Source organism: Coregonus clupeaformis, chromosome 7 (genome assembly GCF_020615455.1).
Source record: "Coregonus clupeaformis isolate EN_2021a chromosome 7, ASM2061545v1, whole genome shotgun sequence".
Lineage (NCBI taxonomy): Eukaryota > Metazoa > Chordata > Actinopteri > Salmoniformes > Salmonidae > Coregonus > Coregonus clupeaformis.
In genome coordinates, this window is record NC_059198.1 from 4,330,890 (window position 1) to 4,353,295 (window position 22,406).

The 22,406-nt window shown below is 45.6% G+C and overlaps 1 protein-coding gene across 1 annotated transcript in view; it reads right to left on the reverse strand.

Annotated features, from left to right (window-relative positions):
* The window catches only part of LOC121568808 (tectonin beta-propeller repeat-containing protein 1), a 35,947-nt gene extending 14,670 nt beyond the window's left edge, over positions 1-21,277 (reverse strand). The window contains 13 exon segments of the mRNA XM_041879243.2: positions 273-425; positions 698-853; positions 1,036-1,142; positions 1,966-2,438; positions 5,025-5,152; positions 16,119-16,220; positions 16,367-16,470; positions 16,782-16,956; positions 18,224-18,346; positions 18,638-18,760; positions 19,013-19,198; positions 19,340-19,572; positions 21,134-21,277. Coding sequence (XP_041735177.2) covers positions 273-425; positions 698-853; positions 1,036-1,142; positions 1,966-2,438; positions 5,025-5,152; positions 16,119-16,220; positions 16,367-16,470; positions 16,782-16,956; positions 18,224-18,346; positions 18,638-18,760; positions 19,013-19,198; positions 19,340-19,564 — 2,055 coding nt within the window. The 5' untranslated portion in view covers positions 19,565-19,572; positions 21,134-21,277.
* Positions 21,278-22,406: the final 1,129 nt, after the last annotated feature.

Consider the following 22,406-nt stretch of genomic DNA (forward strand, 5'->3'; position numbering starts at 1 on the left):
CCTAAGTGTATGTAAACTTCCGACTTCAACTGTAGTGCAATACTTCTGACCAGGGCACTTAGGGTGCCATTTGGGACAAATCCCTAAACTCTTATCTCTGGCAAGGCTACTTTAATTGGGAAGTTAACTTGAGGGCTGTTGTAACCTGTGCCGAATTTGGATTTTTAAAATGTAGGTCCCCCCCAAAAATGGGCATTACAATATCTATCCATTCTCTATTCAAAACATTAGATATGCTGTTTCTATCTGAATGGAGGCCAACCCAGACCTACCCAGTCAGCCATGTCCTTCTCGGTTTGTGCAGCCAGGACCAGCGGCCATCTTTGTTTCGTACTATCTGACGTGTACACCGCAAAGGCATGATGGGAGCTTTCCCTGAGCACAGGAACCAGCACTGTCACGTCACTTATAAACACATGGAGGTACTGAGAAAGATAGAGAAACAGAGGGAGAGAGGGAGATGTGACAACCAATCTAGAAATGTAGATGATTGAACAATTCAAAGCAGTACAGTAGCATAGCGGTACATTATGAGTAGTAGGTGTCTACTCATTCGATTCTGTACGTGAGAAAGACATTGGCCCGTTCAAATTCCTGATTGGACAGGTAAATGATTTCTAATCAGTGATTACTTCAAGGAAGAGAGGCAGGAAGGATGGATGTTTAAGGAATTTGAGTGTGATTGAGTCTCCCTCACCTTCTTCTCGTCATACTGGGTGAAGTAGATGAAGAAGATGGCATCCCTCTTGCCGTTGCCGTTGGTGGATTGCTCCAGGGCCACGCCCACATCCACCCAGCGATAGGGCTTCCAGTCCCTCCACCAGCGCATGCTGCCCTTCCTCACCCACACAGACTGACCCGTACACAGTGTCTATTAGACAACTCTCCATTTAAAATCACGGTTCCTACTTCTAGCACCCCCTCAGCAAAATCATTATTTTTATGAATCATCAGTGACGTTAAACTATTAACAGTCTGTCACAAGACTAAACCTGAGAAAGTGAAACTAGCTTGTATTGTGTGTGTTAATCTTACCGTGCTCCTCTCCACTGGCTCCTTGCTGGTGGTGGTGTTCTCTGCCTTCCTAGCCGTGGAGGCTTCTGGTTCAACAGGGGCGATGGACAGGGCAGTGGAGCATGGGTCTGGTGCACACACAGTTAGATAACAGACAGCATATACAAATTATAAAAGAGTTCGATAGAGATATCAGGACAAGGATTTTTCCCTAACCATGTGACCCCACCAGGAAAAAGTCCAGGTACTAGAAATAGCCTGTTTAATTAGTTCAGTAAAGTTAAAGCTCAGACACACCGGTAGCATTGTTAAACGTTTGCCAGTGTCGGCAGTCAATCTCTTTTAGTGTTCACACAGCAGACCTTGGAAGTTGTAAGCCACTCTGCCTTGTTAAAATACTCCTAACCAGGGGGTGGCAGTAGCGTTGTTTGGCAATGCATATCTGTGTGTATTGTTTATGGTCTACATTCCAAGCTATCTGCTCTAATGTTGCTATTTTGTAGAACGCCCTCGATGATACTAGCCAGATGGCCACAGCTAGATAACTACCTAGCAAGATGATGAAGAAACAAGCTCCTACAAAACATTGCCGGTTTTAGACATTTATCACGCTGAATAGCCACCACTAGTCAGCTAGCGGCTCATCCGTGGATGTACAGAGAAAATGCCTTCTTTTTTCATTTTTTGGTTGTTGGCTCCCCCACGTGGAGGTTCGTGCTCTCTGATTGGCTCAAAGCCAAGTTGTTGGCCACTGACGAGCATTGCGATTCTACAGGTAGAATTGGTAGGTTCGTCGCTACCAGGTCAGCATGCAGCAGGTACCGCTTTTGTTCTAGCAAGAGAAGGAACGGCCTCCCACTGCAATAAGTACCTATCAGCAGTGAGACTTGTGTGTTTCATGCTTTAGGTAGTAGTCTGAAAATGGTGAGGCTGGTGAGTGTTCCTACGTACCTGCAGGGCTGAGCCAGCTCATCTGAGCTGTATGGTCCACATCGCAGCCTCCGCCAGAGATCCAGGCCCATACTGGCCCGTCCTCCTCCCCCAAACCCAGAGAGGGCTCCAGACCCAGGGGGTAGGTGGCCACCGAGGTGGAGGGTCCCACATCCCCTGCCCTGCCTAGAGAAGATGCCTCTCCCTGGGGGCTCTGAGCTGCCTCCAGGTCCACATTGCACATGGGGGCTGGGGTGGCCTCGCCGTCCTTCCCCTGGGGTGGCTTTTTGGGGGTGGGTGTGGGGGTTCTCAGGGGCTCGCGGTCAGCCACCAGGCTGGAGATAAAGCTGTCGCTGGTGGGGATGAAGGGTTTGGGGGTGTCCCGTGGCCCTGGGGTGGTGGTGAGGAGGGGCTCTGTGTCCCCTGAGTCCTCGCAGGTCAGAACAGAGCCCTGGGAAGCCTTGGTCACCTGTCCCCCATACTCACAGCCAGCACTGGACAACCGAGACAAAGCAGAGGGAAAACTCCATAAGGACACTCATATTATGTGTATAAATATGCCACTTAAAGACACACATACAGTATGTTTGTGACAGCCAAAGAGTTCAGTAAATCAGTTGGTAACATGACAGACAACTATCAAAATAAAACTGCATCTCTATCTTCTATACAGTAATTGTTAAGCCTAAATGTAGTCTTAGGAACATATACACCAGCGTTCCCCAACTGGCGGCCTGCGGGTGGTTTTATTTGGCTCCCCAAGTTCTGAGAAAAAATAAAATAATAATAATATTTATTGTTGGACAGAGACAAAAAATACCAGGAAATCAGCTCCAAGTGATTTTAACTGAAGAAATCGGTTCCTAAGTATTCCCTCGCATAATAGAGAGAAACGTGATCATATAGAAATGTAAGCAAGGTTTGAAATGATTATATTTTAGTCAAACATTATATCTGTTTGGGCTTCTTGCGGTCAATTTGCCGTCTACAAATTATTTGTAATTATGTTTCCGGCCCCCTGACCATCCGCTCAAAATGTTTTATTAAATATTAAAAATATTAAAAGAAAACGGCCCACGGCTGAATCTAGTTGATGATCCCTGATATACACACTGAATGCAGGTTGGATGAGAATCTGACCACTTACTAAACGTATCACATAGACACCTAATCACCACCCAAACATTCTGGTCCACCCAATATGGTCCATCTACAGTTGAAGTCTGAAGTTTACATACACTTAGGTTGGAGTCATTAAAACTCGTTTTTCAACCACTCCACACATTTCTTGTTAAAAAAATATAGTTTTGGCAAGTCGGTCAGGACATCTACTTTGTGCATGACACAAGTAATTTTTCCAACAATTGTTTACAGACAGATTATTTCACTTATAATTCACTGTATCACAATTCCAGTGGGTCAGAAGTTTACATACACTAAGTTGACTGTGCCTTTAAACAGCTTGGAAAATTCCAGAAAATTATGTCATGGCTTTAGAAGCTTCTGATAGGCTAATTGACATCATTTGAGTCAATTGGAGGTGTACCTGTGGATGTATTTCAAGGCCTACCTTCAAACTCAGTGTCTCTTTGCTTGACATCATGGAAAAATCTAAAGAAATCTGCCAAGTCCTCAGAAAAACAATTGTAGACCTCCACAAGTATGGTTCATCCTTGGGAGCAATTTCCAAACGCCTGAAGGTACCACGTTCATCTGTACAAACAATAGTACGCAAGTATAAAGACCATGAGACCACGCAGCCGTCATACCACTTAGGAAGGAGACGCGTTCTGTCTCCTAGAGATGAATGTACTTTGGTGCGGAAAGTGCAAATCAATCCCAGAACAACAGCAAAGGACCTTGTGAAGATGCTGGAGGAAACAGGTACAAAAGTATCTATATCCACAGTAAAACGAGTCCTATATCGACATAACCTGAAAGGCCTCTCAGCAAGGAAGAAGCCACTGCTCCAAAACCGCCATAGAAAAGCCAGACTACGGTTTGCAACTGCACATGGGGACAAAGATCGTACTTTTAGGAGAAATGTCCTCTGGTCTGATGAAACAAAAATAGAACTGTTTGGTCATAATGACCATTGTTATGTTTGGAGGAAAAAGGGGGTACCTTGCAAGCCGAAGAACACCATCCCAACCGTGAAGCACGGGGGTGGCAGCATCATGCTGTGGGGGTGCTTTGCTGCAGGAGGGACTGGTGCACTTCCCAAAAATAGATGGCATCATAAGGAAGGAAAATTATGTGGATATATTGAAGCAACATCTCAAGACATCAGTCAGGAAGTTAAAGCTTGGTCGCAAATGGGTCTTCCAAATGGACAATGACCCCAAGCATACTTCCAAAGTTGTGGCAAAATGGCTTAAGGACAACAAAGTCAAGGTATTGGAGTGGCCATCACAAAGCCCTGACCTCAATCCTATAGAAAATCTGTGGGCAGAACTGAAAAAGCGTGTGCGAGCAAGGAGGCCTACAAACCTGACTCAGTTACACCAGCTCTGTCAGGAGGAATGGGCCAAAATTCACCCAACTTATTGTGGGAAGCTTGTGGAAGGCTACCCAAAATGTTTGACCCAAGTTAAACAATTTAAAGGCAATGCTACCAAATACTAATTGAGTGTATGTAAACTTCTGACCCACTGGGAATGTGATGAAATAAATAAAAGCTGAAATAAATCATTTTCTCTACTATTATTCTGACATTTCACATTCTTAAAATAAAGTGGTGATCCTACTGACCTAAGACAGGGAAGTTTTACTAGGATTAAATGTCAGGAAATGTGAAAACTGAGTTTAAATGTATTTGGCTAAGGTGTATCTAAACTTCCCGACTTCAACTGTAGCTGGTCTAACCACCACCGTTGTATATTGCTTTGAAATGCATGTCTGTTTATGAAATTGAAGGAGTGTCCAGGTATTTACAATAAGATATGCCTATTTACATGGAAATACATTTTGTGATGTCACCATACAAAATACATGCAATCAATACACTATAAAACTATCTAATACAATGCAAAAACACTGGAAATTGAGCATTCTCTGTGTGTACTCTACATGTAACTGACCTGGGTTGGACCATCTCTTTGCTATGACCCCATTTGGCAGAAACAGGTATCCAGCCCCTCCCACTGGGCTCCGATGGGGTGACACCCTTCCTGAAGTACAGCCCACGGTCCTCTCCAACTCCCCACACCTTAATTAATTAAGCATTTATGAACATTTATAATGGCTTATTCATAAACATAGTGTTATCCTAAACATCACACCCCCCACTGTGGCTGGACTACATATTAATTCTTTAAAAAGTATATTTTTGTTGGCACAAAACTACCTCCATACTCCCATTCATTTGTATGGGTTACCTTTAGACGAGACCCGTGACACCATCGTGTTCGTGAGAGTCTCCCATTTCTATAGAGTGGTGATATTAGTTTATAGGCCAAACCGTTCGGATGCTACAGACATTTTCTTGAGAAGACCGATTTTCAGGATGTCTCCTGGTCTGACAAACAGCGCTGTAGCTCTGCCACTTTCCACCACAAATACGGAAGGGCGACAGGCGGATGCGGTGGATTGAGACACAGCACATGCAGATATCTCTTGCTTAAACTGACAGATTTTGATGGGGATTTAAAAAAAAATGTGTTACTTCGATTGACGCAACGATGCGTCAATACACTCTAGGGGTCTGAACGTCAGGTTGGACATATGCCAGAGAACAGATAAAAACGATACAGTAAAAATACAATATGGCTACAGTAAAAATACAATATGGCACCAGTAAAAATACAATAAAAATACAATATGGATACAGTAAAAACCAATATAGACCGACCCGAATGCCTGCTGTCAAGTGCTACTTTAAAAGGCCATTTAACCCTAGTGTCATCTAATACAAGTGGCATCCATAACTCTGGGACAGGACTGAAATATGAAATATGGGCTATGATGTATTGCCCTACTCAAATTAGCGAGTGTCCCATATGGCACTCAGAATATAGGCCAAGGATATATAAGGCTGGGCTGGGGCCGCTGCTGACAGTGACTAGTGGTTAGTGTAGCGGAGAGACAGGCTCCTGTTTCAGAGAGAGGGGGGAGGAGAGAGACAGGAGAGGAGGGGCGAGGAGAGAGACCGGAGAGGAGGGGAGAGGAGAGAGACAGGAGAGGAAGGGGGAGGAGAGAGACAGGAGAGGAAGGGGGAGGAGAGAGACCGGAGAGGAAGGGCGAGGAGAGAGACAGGAGAGGAGGAGGGAGGAGAGAGACAGGAGAGGAGGGGGGAGGAGAGAGACCGGAGAGGAAGGGGGAGGAGAGAGACCGGAGAGGAGGGGAGAGGAGAGAGACAGGAGAGGAAGGGGGAGGAGAGAGACAGGAGAGGAGGGGGGAGGAGAGAGACAGGAGAGGAAGGGGGAGGAGAGAGACAGGAGAGGAAGGGGGGAGGAGAGAGACAGGAGAGGAAGGGGGAGGAGAGAGACAGGAGAGGAGGAGGGAGGAGAGAGACAGGAGAGGAGGGGGGAGGAGAGAGACAGGAGAGGAGGGGCGAGGAGAGAGACAGGAGAGGAGGAGGGAGGAGAGAGACAGGAGAGGAGGGGGGAGGAGAGAGACCGGAGAGGAAGGGGGAGGAGAGAGACCGGAGAGGAGGGGAGAGGAGAGAGACAGGAGAGGAGGGGCGAGGAGAGAGACAGGAGAGGAGGAGGGAGGAGAGAGACAGGAGAGGAAGGGGGAGGAGAGACAGGAGAGGAAGGGGGAGGAGAGAGACAGGAGAGGAGGGGGGAGGAGAGAGACAGGAGAGGAGGGGGGAGGAGAGAGACAGGAGAGGAGGGGAGAGGAGAGAGACAGGAGAGAGAGGAGAGGAGAGGAGGGAGTAGGAGAAGGGAGACAGGAGAGGAGGGAGGAGGGAGGAGACAGGAGAGGGGAGACAAGAGGAGAGGGGAGGAGCAGGGAGACAGGAGAGGAGGGGGTAGGCTTGGGCGGTATTCCGTATATACCGGGGTATTTGCAGTCAAATGGTGCAATACGTTAGGAGCTAAAGAAGATCGCATTTTTCATTTCACATAATGTCACAGAATTGTTCATTATGAAGCTTACTGGTAGTTCCCAGTCATGTGTTGTTTGTTTACAAGCACAACGACCAGAGACCGGAGCCTTGTGAGTTATTCACTATTGTGCAGCACGAACCAGGTGATCTAGTTACAGTATGTATGGAATTTACAACTACATATCTTATAACTATTAAGTTAACCATCTAAAATGTGCTAAATCAGTGGTCACCAATCTTTTCTGAGTTAAGATCACAGTCAAAATGCAAGCAGAGATGTACCGCTCAGATTTTATTTTTAAACATGACTTAAAAACTTAAGTCTATGCAACATTAACCAATTAAAAACAGTTCTGTAGCAATGAGGTTTGTGCAGTAGGCTATAGGCCCAATACATCATCACTGCATATTGGCTATGCTTGAATTGCCATGCCAATGTTGTTCTTCTCAGACCATTTTGAAATTATATTTTTTTACTGGCCTGCATCTGACGGTCAGTCTGAGAGGATGGAGCAGCGGTGAGGCTGCCTCTCACCCGACTCACGGTGCCTCCGCTCTCCCTCACTCCGCTGAGAAAAGGGGACACAGTCTTCCAGCTGATGGCGAAACTTAAGTCGCATTGCATTATTTCTGCCTCATGCACCAATTTGTTGTTACTCTTATGACCAGAGAAAGTTAAATATTTATTGATATTAAAAAAGACAAGCTGCTAATAATAACAACGCAAGCTTATTGAAACACTTTGCTATACTCATTCATTGCAGCTGCAGTGCTGGTTGTAGTAGTGAGAACGTTCATTTTATGGCTTATAAAAGTGTTGAGCAAAGTGTTGACAGTGCTGAGTAACAACTTAAACATGAACTTACTCATGAAAACAGCAGCTCTTTGCTGTATTCGTTGAGTCTCTCTAGTCATTGTTTTAAAAGTTTTGAAATCTCACTGTAGCAACTTTGCTGTGCGTTCGAGGCTTCTTTTTACAGTCTATGGCGCAAAGAAAACTGTGCAGACACAGTGATCTGAGATATCTGATTGGCCAGCGGTGGGCCAATAAGTGCACTTGATTTGCCCTCTGGGCCTGCCGGGTAGGCAGAGTTCTACCTTCAGACACATTAAATGGTTCAAAATGGGAACACTTTGCCTTCCTGGCGCTAGGGTTGCTGAATGAAGTGCACCTACCGCCAACAGCATGAAACAAATAAAAAAATAGGAACACAAGGCTTTATCGTTGGCTTTTTTACAGAAATGTTTGGTGATCGACTAGGAATGTCTTGGAGATCGACCAGTCGATCGCCATCCACTGGTTGGTGACCAATGTGCTAAATGCTCTGCAGTTGTACATTTGGTTTTCTAATTTAGTAGTTAGCTATCTAGCTAAGTGGTTAGCTTCTTCCAAAATCAAGCTTAGCTTGGTAACAGCAGAGAATTCCCTCCTGGATCAAGAGCGTTGCTGTCTAATATTTGTTTTGTGCGTACAATGCGCTCGTTAGAATTCTCTATGGGATTTTACATGTACTTATTAGCATTGCTAACCTTTGGATTACAAAGGTTCACTGGGGTTTGTAAATAGGTCAGTATGAAGGTATGACAATATGGATACCACCCAAGCCTAGGAGAGAGGAGACAAGAGAGAGACAGGAGGAGGAGAGGGGAGGCTGGAAATTAGAGGAGAGGGCAGACAGGAGAGGAGCGGGTGGAGACAGGAGAGGAGAGGAGGGGGTAGGAGACGGTAGAAAGGAGGAGAGAGAAGAGGGCAGAGGGGAGAGTTTGCAGTACTAGCAACTCCTCTCTTAGACTCAGCAGAGGGAAACAGAGCCAGCAGCCCCTTCAACCTCCACCCTGACTTCAACTCCAGCCCAGCCCCAGTCCTGTACAGAAATACACCACCAGGGAAATGTGAATCGGTCAAGACTGGGAGTGCCAGAACCTGGGCTAGGGAAGAAGGGGGAGGGAGGAGGTGAAGGGGCAGACTGGGGGTTGAATGGTATGTGTGCAGGATCTAATTATGCTTAAATCGTCAAACAGACATGAGAGAATGGCCATGTAATCAGAACTTGGTTGTCACAGAGGATGAGAGCCCCCCTCCAAACACACACATCTCTTCTAAGGTTCTAACCAGCACTCTCCATTAAGAGAGGAGAACCAGCAAGTCTTAGAAAATATGACAACGACAAGATACTGATCATTACAAATCTACCTACAGTGCTGTGAAAAAGTATTTGCCCCCTTTCTAATTTTCTCTACTTTTGCATATTTGTGATACTGAATGTTATCAGATCTTCAACCAAAACCTAATATTAGATAAAAGGGAACATAAGTGAACAAATAACACAACAATTACATATTTATTTCATAAACAAAGTTATGCAACACCCAATTCCCCTGTGTGAAAAATTAATTGCCCCCTTACACTCAATAACTGGTTGTGCCACCTTTAGCTGCAATGACTCCAACCAAATGCTTCCTGTAGTTGTTGATCAGTCTCTCACGTCTCTGTGGAGGAATTTTGACCCACTCTTCCATGCAGAACTGCTTTAACTCAGTGACGTGTGGGTTTTCAAGCATGAACTGCTTGTTTCAAGTCCTGCCACAACATCTCAATTGGGATTAGGTCTGGACTTTGACTAGGCCATTCCAAAACTTCCAATCTGTTGCTTTTTAGCAATTTTCATGTAGACTTGATTGTGTGTTTTTGATCATTGTCTTGCTGCATGACCCAGCTGCGCTTCAGCTTCAGCTCACAGACAGATGGTCTGATATTCTCCTGTAAAATTATCTGATACAGAGCAGAATTCATGGTTCCTTCTATTAAGGCAAGTCGTCCAGGTCCTGAGGTAGCAAAGCATCCCCAAACCATCACCACCATGCTTGACCTTTGGTATGATGTTCTTACTGTGGAATGCAGAGTTTGGTTTTCGCCAGGCATTACTGGAACCATGTTGTCCAAAAAGTTATACTTTTGAATCATCTGTCCATAGAACGTTCTTCCAAGAGTCTTGATGATCATCCAGATGCTTTTTGGCAAACTTTAGTCAACATTTTGGATGAGATGGGTCCCATTATTTGATGTGATGTGTGTTGTCCAATGATGTATATAAACCCTGGATTGCAGATCCTATGTATTGGCCATTGAGAGGCTTTGAAGCCACCGGTCGGCCATATTGGCACTCCCCAGTATGAGCAGTGCTTCATAGGAATGAATGGAATTCTACAGTATTTCAATTAAAGGTTTCAAGGACAAAATTACATGTATTTAAAGTATTTTTTTTTGTTTTAGTGGGGGACAGTAACATCAGTAATCTCTAAAAATGTTACTTTAAGGGGAAATGTTTTTATATATTTTTAGCTTGCATAATATATATATAAAAAGTATGCATTAAGGGGACTTTAATAGAATAACGTGGCAAAAACATTAATAAATGCATTTCTATACCTTCCAAAATATATGTTTACAATGGTGGGGGAGTGTCAAAATGGAGGCACGGTGGCTTCAACACAGCACCCCATATCAGTCATCTAGTGTATATACAGTTGAAGTCAGAAGTTTACATACACTTAGGTTGGAGTCATTAAAAGTTATTTTTCCAACAATTGTTTACAGACAGATTATTTCACTTATAATTCACTGTATCACAATTCCAGTGGGTCAGAAGTTTACATACACTAAGTTGACTGTGCCTTTAAACAGCTTGGAAAATTCCAGAAAATTATGTAATGGCTTTAGAAGCTTCTAATAGACTAATTGACATAATTTGAGTCAATTGGAGGTGTACCTGTGGATGTATTTCAAGGCCTACCTTCAAATTCAGTGACTCTTTGCTTGACATCATGGGAAAATCAAAAGAAATCAGCCAAGACCTCAGATAAAGAATTGTAGACCTCCACAAGTCTGGTTCATCCTTGGGAGCAATTTCCAAACGCCTTAAGGTACTACGTTCATCTGTACAAACAATAGTACGCAAGTATAAACACCATGGGACCACGCAGCCGTCATACCGCTCAGGAAGGAGACGCATTCTGTCTCCTAGAGATGAACGTACTTTGGTGCGAAAAGTGCAAATTAATCCCAGAACAGCAGCAAAGGACCTTGTGAAGATGCTGGAGGAAACAGGTACAAAAGTATCTATATCCACAGTAAAATGAGTCCTATATCGACATAACCTGAAAGGCCTCTCAGCAAGGAAGAAGCCACTGCTCCAAAACCGCCATAAAAAAGCCAGACTACGGATTGCAACTGCACATGGGGACAAAAATCATACTTTTTGGAGAAATATCCTCTAGTCTGATTAAACAAAAATAGAACTGTTTGGCCATAATTACCATCATTATGTTTGGAGGAAAAAGGGGGGTTGCTTGCAAGCCGAAGAACACCATCCCAACCGTGAAGCACGGGGGTGGCAGCATCATGCTGTGGGGGTGCTTTGCTACAGGAGGGACTGGCGCACTTCACAAATAGATGGCATCACGAGGAAGGAAAATTATGTGGATATATTGAAGCAGCATCTCAAGACATCAGTCAGGAAGTTAAAGCTTGGTCGCAAATGGGTCTTCCAAATGGAGAATGATCCCAAGCATACTTCCAAAGTTGTGGCAGGACAACAAAGTCAAGGTATTGGAGTGGCCGTCACAAAGCCCTGACCTCAATCCTATAGAACAATTGTGGGCAGAACTGAAGAAGCGTGTGCGAGCAAGGAGGCCTACAGACCTGACTCAGTTACACCAGCTCTGTCAGGAGGAATGGGCCAACATTCACCCAACTTATTGTGGGAAGCTTGTGGTAGGCTACCCGAAACGTTTGACCCAAGTTAAACAATTGAAAGGCAATGCTACCAAATACTAATTGAGTGTATGTAAACTTCTGACCCACTGGGAATGTGATGAAAGAAATAAAAGCTGAAATAAATCACTCTGCTATTAGTCTGACATTTCACATTCTTAAAATAAAGTGGTGATCCTAACTGACCTAAGACATGAAATTTTTACTAGGATTAAATGTCAGGAATTGTGAAAAACTGAGTTTAAATGTATTTGGCTAAGGTGTACAGTTGTGGTCAAAAGTTTTGAGAATGACACAAATACTAATTTTCACAAAGTCTGGTGCCTCAGTTTCGATGATGGCAATTTGCATATACTCCAGAATGTCATGAAGAGTGATCAGACGAATTTCAATTAATTGCAAAGTCCCTCTTTGCCATGAAAATGAACTTAATCCCCAAAAACATTTCCACTGCATTTCAGCCCTGCCACAAAAGGACCAGCTGACATCATGTCAGTGATACTCTCGTTAACCTCGTTTGACCTCACCCTCACACCATCCCCCCCCTACTCACAAGGCAGGCAATACGCTTGACCTCATCTTTACTAGAGGCTGTTCTTCTACTAATCTCACTGCAACTCCCCTCCAAGTCTCCGACCACTACTTCGTATCCTTTTCTCTCTCGCTCTCCTCCAACACTACTCACTCTGCCCCTACTCAGATGGTAATGTGCCATCGCAACCTTTGCTCTCTCTCTCCCGCTACTCTCTCCTCTTCCATCCTATCATCTCTTCCCTCTGCTAAATCCTTCTCCCTCCGATCTCCTGATTCTGCCTCCTCAACCCTCCTCTCCTCCCTCTCTGAATCTTTTGACTCTCTATGTCCCCTATCCTCCCGGCCGGTTCGGTCCACCCCTCCTGCTCTGTGGCTTGACGATTCATTGCGAGCTCACAGAACAGGGCTCCGGGCAGCCGAGCGGAAATGGAGGAAAACTAGACTCCCTGCGGACCTGTCATCTTTCTACTCCCTCCTCTCTACATTCTCTTCCTCCGTTTCTGCTGCTAAAGCCACTTTCTACCACTCTAAATTTCAAGCCTCTGCCTCTAACCCTAGGAAGCTCTTTGCCACCTTCTCCTCCCTGCTGAATCCTCCTCCTCCTCCCTCTCTGTGGATGACTTCGTCAACCATTTTGAAAAGAAGGTTGACGACATCCGATCCTCATTTATTAAGTCAAATGACACTGCTGGTCCTGCTCACACTGCCCTACCCTATGCTTTGACTTCTTTCTCCCCTCTCTCTCTCCAGATGAAATCTTGCGACTTGTGACGGCCGGCCGCCCAACAACCTGCCCGCTTGACCCTATCCCCTCCTCTCTTCTCCAGACCATTTCCGGAGACATTCTCCCTTACCTCACCTCGCTCATCAACTCATCCTTGTCCGCTGGCTATGTCCATTCCATCTTCAAGAAAGCGAGAGTTGCACCCCTCCTCAAAAAACCTACACTCGATCCCTCCGATGTCATCAACTACAGACCAGTATCCCTTCTTTCTTTTCTCTCCAAAACTCTTGAGCGTGCCGTCTCTAGCCAACTCTCCTGCTATCTCTCTCAGAATGACCTTCTTGATCCAAACCAGTCAGGTTTCAAGACTGGTCAACTGAGACTGCTCTTCTCTGTGTCACGGAGGCTCTCCGCACTGCTAAAGCTAACTCTCTCTCCTCTGCTCTCATTCTTCTAGACCTATCTGCTGCTTTTGATACTGTGAACCATCAGATCCTCCTCTCCACCCTCTCCGAGTTGGGCATCTCCGGCGCGGCTCACTCTTGGATTGCGTCCTACCTGACAGGTCGCTCCTACCAGGTGGCGTGGCAAGAATCTGTCTCCGCACCACGTTCTCTCACCACTGGTGTCCCCCATGGCTCAGTTCTAGGCCCTCTCCTATTCTCGCTATACACCAAGTCACTTGGCTCTGTCATATCCTCACATGGTCTCTCCTATCATTGCTACGCAGACGACACACAATTAATCTTCTCCTTTCCCCCCTTCTGATAACCAGGTGGCGAATCGCATCTCTGCATGTCTGGCAGACAAATCAGTGTGGATGTCGGATCACCACCTCAAGCTGAACCTCGGCAAGACGGAGCTGCTCTTCCTCCCGGGGAAGGACTGCCCGCTCCATGATCTTGCCATCACGGTGGACAACTCCGTTGTGTCCTCCTCCCAGAGTGCAAAGAACCTTGGCGTGACCCTGGACAACACCCTGTCGTTCTCCGCTAACATCAAAGCGGTGACCCGATCCTGTAGGTTCATGCTCTACAACATTCGCAGAGTACGACCCTACCTTACACAGGAAGCGGCACAGGTCCTAATCCAGGCACTTGTCATCTCCCGTCTGGATTACTGCAACTCGCTGTTGGCTGGGCTCCCTGCCTGTGCCATTAAACCCCTACAACTCATCCAGAACGCTGCAGCCCGTCTGGTGTTCAACCTTCCCAAGTTCTCTCACATCACCCCGCTCCTCCGCACACTCCACTGGCTTCCAGTTAAAGCTCGCATCTGCTACAAGACCATGGTGCTTGCCTACGGAGCTGTGAGGGGAACGGCACCTCCTTACCTTCAGGCTCTGATCAGTCCCTACACCCAAACGAGGACATTGCGTTCTTCCACCTCTGGCCTGCTGGTCCCCCTACCTCTGCGGAAGCACAGTTCCCGCTCAGCCCAGTCAAAACTGTTCGCAGCTCTGGCACCCCAATGGTGGAACAAGCTCCCTCACGACGCCAGGACAGCGGAGTCACTGACCACCTTCCCGAGACACTTGAAACCCTACCTCTTTAAGGAATACCTGGGATAGTATAAAAGTAATCACCCCCCAAAAAAATTTTTATATCTAAAAAGAATAATAATAATAAAAACTACAAAAATAATTGTAAAGTGGTTATCCCACTGGCTATCATAAGGTGAATGCACCAATTTGTAAGTCGCTCTGGATAAGAGCGTCTGCTAAATGACGTAAATGTAAATGTTAACACAGGAGAGAGTGTTGACAAGGACAAGGCTTGAGATCACTCTGTCATGCTGATTGAGTTAGAATAACAGACTGGAAGCTTTAAAAGGAGGGTGGTGCTTGAAATCATTGTTCTTCCTCTGTTAACCATGGTTACCTGCAAGGAAACACGTGACATCATCATTGCTTTGCACAAAAAGGGCTTCACAGGCAAGGATATTGCTGCTAGTAAGATTGCACCTAAATCAACCATTTATCGGATCATCAAGAACTTCAAGGAAAGGTTCAATTGTTGTGAAGGCGGCATCAGGGCGCCCAAGAAAGTCCAGCAAGCGCCAGGACCGTCTCCTAAAGTTGATTCAGCTGCGGGATCGGGGCACCACCAGTGCAGAGCTTGCTCAGGAATGGCAGCAGGCAGGTGTGAGTGCATCTGCACGCACAGTGAGGCGAAGACTTTTGGAGGATGGCCTGGTGTCAAGAAGGGCAGCAAAGAAGCCACTTCTCTCCAGGAAATACATCAGGGACAGACTGATATTCTGCAAAAGGTACAGGTATTGGACTGCTGAGGACTAGAGTAAAGTCATTTTCTCTGATGAATCCCCTTTTCGATTGTTTGGGGCATCCGGAAAACACCTTGTCCAGAGAAGACAAGGTGAGCACTACCATCAGTCCTGTGTCATGCCAACAGTAAAGCATCCCGAGACCATTCATGTGTGGGGTTGCTTCTCAGCCAAGTGAGTGGGCTCACTCACAATTTTGCCTAAGAACACAGCCATGAATAAAGAATTGTACCAACACATCCTCCGAGAGCAACTTCTCCCAACCAGCCAAGAACAGTTTGGTGACGACCAATGCCTTTTCCAGCATGATGGAGCACCTTGCCATAAGGCAAACGTGATAACTAAGTGGCTCGGGGAACAAAACATCGACATTTTGGGTCCATGGCCAGGAAACTCCCCAGACCTTAATCCCATTGAGAACTTGTGGTCGATCCTCAAGAGGCGTGTGGACAAACAAAAACCCACAAATTCTGACAAACTCCAAGCATTGATTATGCAAGAATGGGCTGTGGCCCAGAAGTTAATTGACAGCATGCCAGGGCGGATTGCAGAGGTCTTGAAAAAGAAGGGTCAACACTGCAAATATTGACTCTTTGCATAAACTTAATGTAATTGTCAATAAAAGCCTTTGACACTTATGGAATGCTTGTAATTATACTTCAGTATACCATAGTAACATCTGACAAAAATATATCATAAAGCTGAAGCAGCAAACTTTGTGAAGACCAATACTTGTGTCATTCTCAAAACTTGACCACGACTGTATGTAAACTTCCGACTTCAACTGTAAATCCTTGGTGTTGTCTCACCTGGTCATTGAGTCCCACATCCACCATCATCATCTCCCCTCCGATGCTGATCCATCCTGAGCCACAGGGGTTATGGGAGTTCACCCCCCGCCGAAACCACACCTGGACACACACACACACACACACACACACTCACTATAGATCTGCTCTGTAGGGTAGGCTACTGTACTGCTCTACAGACTACAACTAGGTTCCAGAGTCCTTCCTGGTCAGGAGACAAGTTCAGGAAGGGGTGGATGTAGTCTCACTTTGTAGTCCTTAGTGACAGCCCACACCACGCTGACCCCCACACCAACATGGATGGCTCCGCCCTCCTTTACTGGGGGAGAATCCACCACCACCCAGGAAGAACCTGATAGGGTAGTAGAGAAACTATTTGTACGGTAATTGTTTGTGTAAAATCAATACAAAGACTAAACAAAAATAAAGTTGGCCTAACAAGGTCCTCTGTAACTAAGTCAAAAGCTTGTGAAGCAAAGTTTGCCAATCTCTGTAGTACTACCAATGTTTTCAGAGTAAACCTGCCATATAGGACAAAATAATTAACCTAGCTTCACATCTAACTCTGGCACCACGTCGTTGTCTACATGATCCCTTACACATTACCAAATATATCATCAGTATACTATGAGATGGTTGTGTGGACCAAATATCACCCCATACCTGTAGGACTGTCCAGGCAGATGCCTGTGCGGACCAGTAGCTGTCCGTCCCAGAGTACAGCCCAGAGCAAGTCCCCTGGTCCGGCAGAGATCTGGGCCACCTCCCTGGGGGCCTCCACCTCCTCCCAGCACTGGCCCTCTGGGACCCGCGGCAGGATGCCACTCCTGAACCACACCTGAGGAGAGAGAGGAGGCAACACCACCATGGTCCGTCTCTCAACTGTTCTTGATTATCACACTATTGTGTGTGTGTGTGTCCACATCACCACTCAAGACTTGCGTTAACTCACAACTCTTAAGGGTTGCAAGAGTTAGAAAACATTCTGGTTGAAATGCAAATTAAGTTCAGTTAATGTGTGTGCAGACTTTCATTATAATTTGATGTGATCTTCACATCAGTCAATTAAAAAGATGACTGAAACATAACATTTAGTGAAGGTAGGAATGCAAAGCATTCACATATAGGCACCTCACATGACAAACTTAGAAAACCGCTGCCTTGAGAGTCTCACATTCACTGAAGTAAGTGAGGTTGACCTCAGTCCATTATATTTATAGTGGTGTAAATGGAAGATATATTCACATATTATCCCTATAGAGGATGGTATGCTGAGAGATTCCTGGAATAGCAGATCAAGACTGGATGTAAAGAGGAAGAACAGTCTAAGACCCCTACGCAATGATGGAGTAATGCTGCTCTCTAGTGGCCAAATGTTTGAACTGCACAATGATCTACTGTGCTGTATTAATATTCTTGTTTTTTATTACCCCTTTTTCTCCCCAATTTTGTGATATCCAATTGGTAGTTACAGTCTTGTCGCTGCAACTCCCGTACAGACTCGGGAGAGGCGAAGGTCGAGTGCCATGCGTCCCCCTAAACAAGACCCTACCAAGCCGCACAGCTTCTTGACACACTGCTCGCTTAACCCGGAAGCCAGCCGCACCAATGTGTCGGAGGAAACACCGTACAAGTCAGCTTGCATGCACCCGGCCCACCACAAGTAGCTAGAGTGCGATGGGACAAGGACATCCCGGCCGGCCAAATCCTCCCCTAACCCGGATGACGCTGAGCCAATTGTGCGCCGCCTCATGGGTCTCCTGGTCGCGGCCTGGGATCGAACCTGGGTCTGTATTGACGCCTCAAGCACTGTGATGCAGAGCCTTAGACTGCTGCGCCACTCGGGAGGCCTCTAGTGTGCTGTATTTGACACCGCAGCAAGTTGCCAACACTTTGAGGCTCTATGTTATGGTTTTAGGTTGTCATTGTCATCATTAAGATATGCAGGCCTGGAGTGTGCGAGTTTGTACAAAACATGAAGGTGAACAATATTACATTTGAAAGGTATTTTGTAATTGTGTGTGAAGAATCTGTTTGTATGCAGGTGAATTAAGACACAGGAAACATCATAGCAGAAGAACCTGTGGTGGATCCACCACACTGACCTGTCCTTGTTGGGACACACCCCACAGGAAGTGATATTGCCCAGGTTGGTCGCTCATCTCCCAGCCTCCACAGCTGATGTCACTGAGGGGGAGAGGGAGCCGATTGGGATGTTCCAAGGGGATCTGAGGATAGAGGGACTGTTAATACGAGGATATATTCACTGTAGGTATTGTAATACCTACAGGGGTGCATGTAGCCTTCAGAGGGGATCTCCTAGCCTGGTCCTAGATCTGTTTGTGTTGTCTTGCCAAATTTTACTCATTGTCACACGTGAGTTGGCAAGATAAATAGACCAGGCTCGGAAAAAGATCTCACACAGAAATGAATGAGGTGGGGAGTCATGGTAGACGACATATGCTCACAATTACGTCAAGAGGACCAAATCAAGTCATGTGTGGGCCTACGTACTGTACCTTGGTCCAAGAGCCTCTGGCTTTGTATCTCCTGTCTCTAATCCATCGCCTACGACAAACACACGAGTTCCACTTCTTCTCTCTGGAGAAGTTAGCAGGAAAGTCCACTGCATACTCCCAGCCCTAAATACACAGATGCACGCACACACATACAAACGCACACAATTAAGCTGACAAGTGAAAGAGTTTAGAGGTCAGCAGTTGGCTCATCTTGATCAACAGCAGTTTGTTTAATGTCTCCAAGGCTTTATAGTGCACTACTTTTGAGCAGGACCTATAGGGCTCTGGTCAAAAGTAGTGCACTAGGGAATAGGGTACCATTTGAGATGCACTCTATAGATTTATTGAGCGCCTCAAAACCTTCCAATCTCTCACCCCGGTCTCAGTAGGGTCTCCTCCAGCGCAGACCTGGTCCACGTACCAGTCCCCCTCCCACTCCCAGCTGTCTGAGGGCAACTGGAAGCTGTGCAGTGGCTGGGCGGTCACCCCTGTGAGGTCACTCCAGGCCCAGCGGTCGGTGGGCAGCAGCACGTCAGTGAAGCCATCCACTGGGTTCCACCTCTGAAACCACACAAACAGTGTTGTAAGGTACAATTGAACACACGGACACTAAGCATGCATGTGCATATGCAGGCACGCACGAACACAGACATTTTGAAATAAGTAAATGTTGGCAGAGGTGAGATGGCATGATCACAATACCTGGTTCTCATAGGTTTCCTCCCGATAGCGAATGGGCACCTCCCCAGGGTCGATATTGAGGTAAACATGGTGGTCGCAGCCAATTCCCCAGCTGCACCTCTGTCCAGCGGTAATGCGCTTTAGCTCCAGGAGGGTGTCCTCGTCACGCTCCCAGCGCCCTCTGGTGGTGGATAGGCTGTACACCTTCCCGTACACGTCCACTGCCCATAGGAGCGAGCTGGACATGATGGGGCCTGATGTTAAAACACAGGCAGTTTATAATCCACTCACCACACTGACCCAGCCATTACCGCAACACAACATTGCTCTGTGCTGAGCGTTGTCTATTCTCTAGCAGACTGTTTTAGTAAAAGCTTAGCCACAGATACAACAATGAGCCTGAAGCATCAGGTTGGCGTTTCCACTCACCACCAAATGTGGTGATGAGAGGAAGCCAGGTGGCCGGCTGTGGGAGAACATGGAGCGAGATGCATTTTGGCCAACATTCTGCTAATTTTCTCATTGATTAAACATTTGATTTCAATACAGTTTTCTGTTCCCAAAACTAGAATCTGTTAAGAACAGAGTGGACTAAGTTTTGTAGAGTTATTGCACACCTACACTTCACAGAATAGGCGTTCCCTAACGGAAAGATGCAAATACATGCTAGAACACGCCAATAGGATCTCGCTAGCTCATGCTTGGCTCCGCTCACCTCCTTGCTTGTTCTGCCCACTATGATTAATTTGCTTTTTGGAAATGACAGTGTGTCATCTAACTTGGGTTAGTTATACAAATCTTTGGCTTAGCTGCCAGTAGATTTGTTTTCTACACACTGTCAGTTTTGTTTTCTTTCCTGTAGCCTACCTACTAGCCCAAGAATGTACTCTTAAGGAGTGTAGGCGAGCCTACCGTTACTCCTTAAGGTCCAAGGACTTTGTTATTTTCAGAGGTAACGTTAGACTGACTCTGGCAGCCAAAACAGCCAAATGTGAATCGATTCTCAATTGTGATACGGTTCTAGAAACATAAAGCCATTTACTATCATATCAAAAATATTTTGACTAATGCAAAATATACACTTACTGTACACTGTTTTAACCGGCTTTATCACAGTTGCAGCCTACAGTATTGTTCTGTTATAACACGTTTCTCGAGGCCTTCTTCCGTTAGGCCTACACACAGGTGTTTGGAGCACGCTAGATAGCTAATTAACACAGGTGGTCTCCGCGCTGTAACGTGGAGATATGGCCGTGTGGGAACACTAACCCTAACCCTATAAATATTGGAATGGGGAAATTGGATGTGCCATCCGTCCCAATGATATCCCTGCCAACGGTGTCCGCAGGCTGCTTAAACATTTTTGGTCCCTATTTTAGAGTAGCCTGGCTATGTGGGTTTCAGGACATTTATCTAATTGATATAGCCTAGGCACCGAGGAATAACGGGGTAAGGACCGGCTTGCACCTGAATAACGAAAACCGATCAACGGTTGTCAAGGGACACTGATAAGACGCGTCATGATATCAGACACCCAGGTGCGTTAAAACCGGACACCTGCCATGCATGTTGATGCGCCCCAGCATGGAAAGAAATTCAATATCAATAGGAAAATTAAAATAGGAACATTTAGGGCAACTGACTGTGGTTTGAGGTGATGACAAACAGCAAAACATGACCAAACTTCAATGTATCTCTGTCCTGTCCTGCAAAGTGTCACTGACTTGATAGACTCCACTTGCGTTCTGTCCCCGAATAGATCATCCAATATTCCGTTATAACAGCGACATAGAGAGGTTCAAATGCCTTACTTACTCTCTATCCCCCTTATTGTAGGTTTAGGAGCATTTAGTTGGGCAAATCATCCATCCGATTATTCTATTATGTCCGCTTTTTATTCCCATTCTGAAGGTATAACGTCTCATTCCAAATACACAACAGGAAATGGAGGAACTGTTACTCGGATTGGCTGACATTTTGCAGGTGTCCCGAATCTCGTCCTCTGATTGGGCAAACTGCGTGGGCTCGTATATTTTTCCGACGGCTGCAGCTGTTTGACGGAGAAGTGGAGAGACTCACACATATAGCCTACTACCGGTATCTTAATTATTAATTCCGCGCCAGTTAGGTCTAAATAATTAAACAGTAGGTAGGTTTTAGTTGACTCAATAATTATCTATCATAATCACGACATTTGCATGCCTTCGAATAGAACATGGGCCAATATTTGTTATTGTCAGTGAGCTACTACAGTGACATGATAGTTATTTTGTTTTAGGCTACACTCTTTATCAAATTGGGAGGCTATATCAATATCTTAATAGGAAATGTGACAACACAAGAAAAGGGCAGTGGAACTGGCGTCGAGGTCCAGACTTAAGTTTGAAGGCTGTATTGCATTTTTTACATTTAACATTTTAGTCATTTAGCAGATGCTCTTATCCAGAGCGACTTACATTAGCAATTAAGGTTAAGTGCCATGCTCAAGGGCACATCGACAGATTTTTCACCTAGTCGGCTCGGGGATTAGAATCAGCGACCTTTCGGTTACTGGCACAACGCTCTTAACCACTAAGCTACCTGCTTGATATAGGCCTAGTGTTGTCATTCTGCACGCAATTAATTCAATAGGGCATGCCTATTATTTATAAATATCATAACCATTATGTATGACTAGCGTTACATTTGGTATACAGCATGTCATAATTGTTGTGCAGAAGTAGGTTTAGGTGAGATAAACCAAGACTGTTGTGTCGGTCTAGTTTAATACAACGTTTGAATGATAGCCTAGTATGGATGCATTTTCAAATACAATTAGAGAGAGGTTCTTGCTGCAGCACAGCACTGGACGTTTTTTAATTGATGGACTGCCACTTTAAGAAGCGCTGGGCGCGTTTAAGTGGTAAGGCTAAAGCAACCGACTGTAGACGAAAGTCGAGGAGTGAAGTCGGGGGAGGTGCATCTGCGAAAGTTTTCCAACAGCATCTGTAGTTTTCCAACAGCAAGGCTCAGATCAACATGGAAGTGTTGCCATTGTTTAAAAAATGTTTTCTTTATCATGTTGAAATAAACATGTATCTAACCCCCA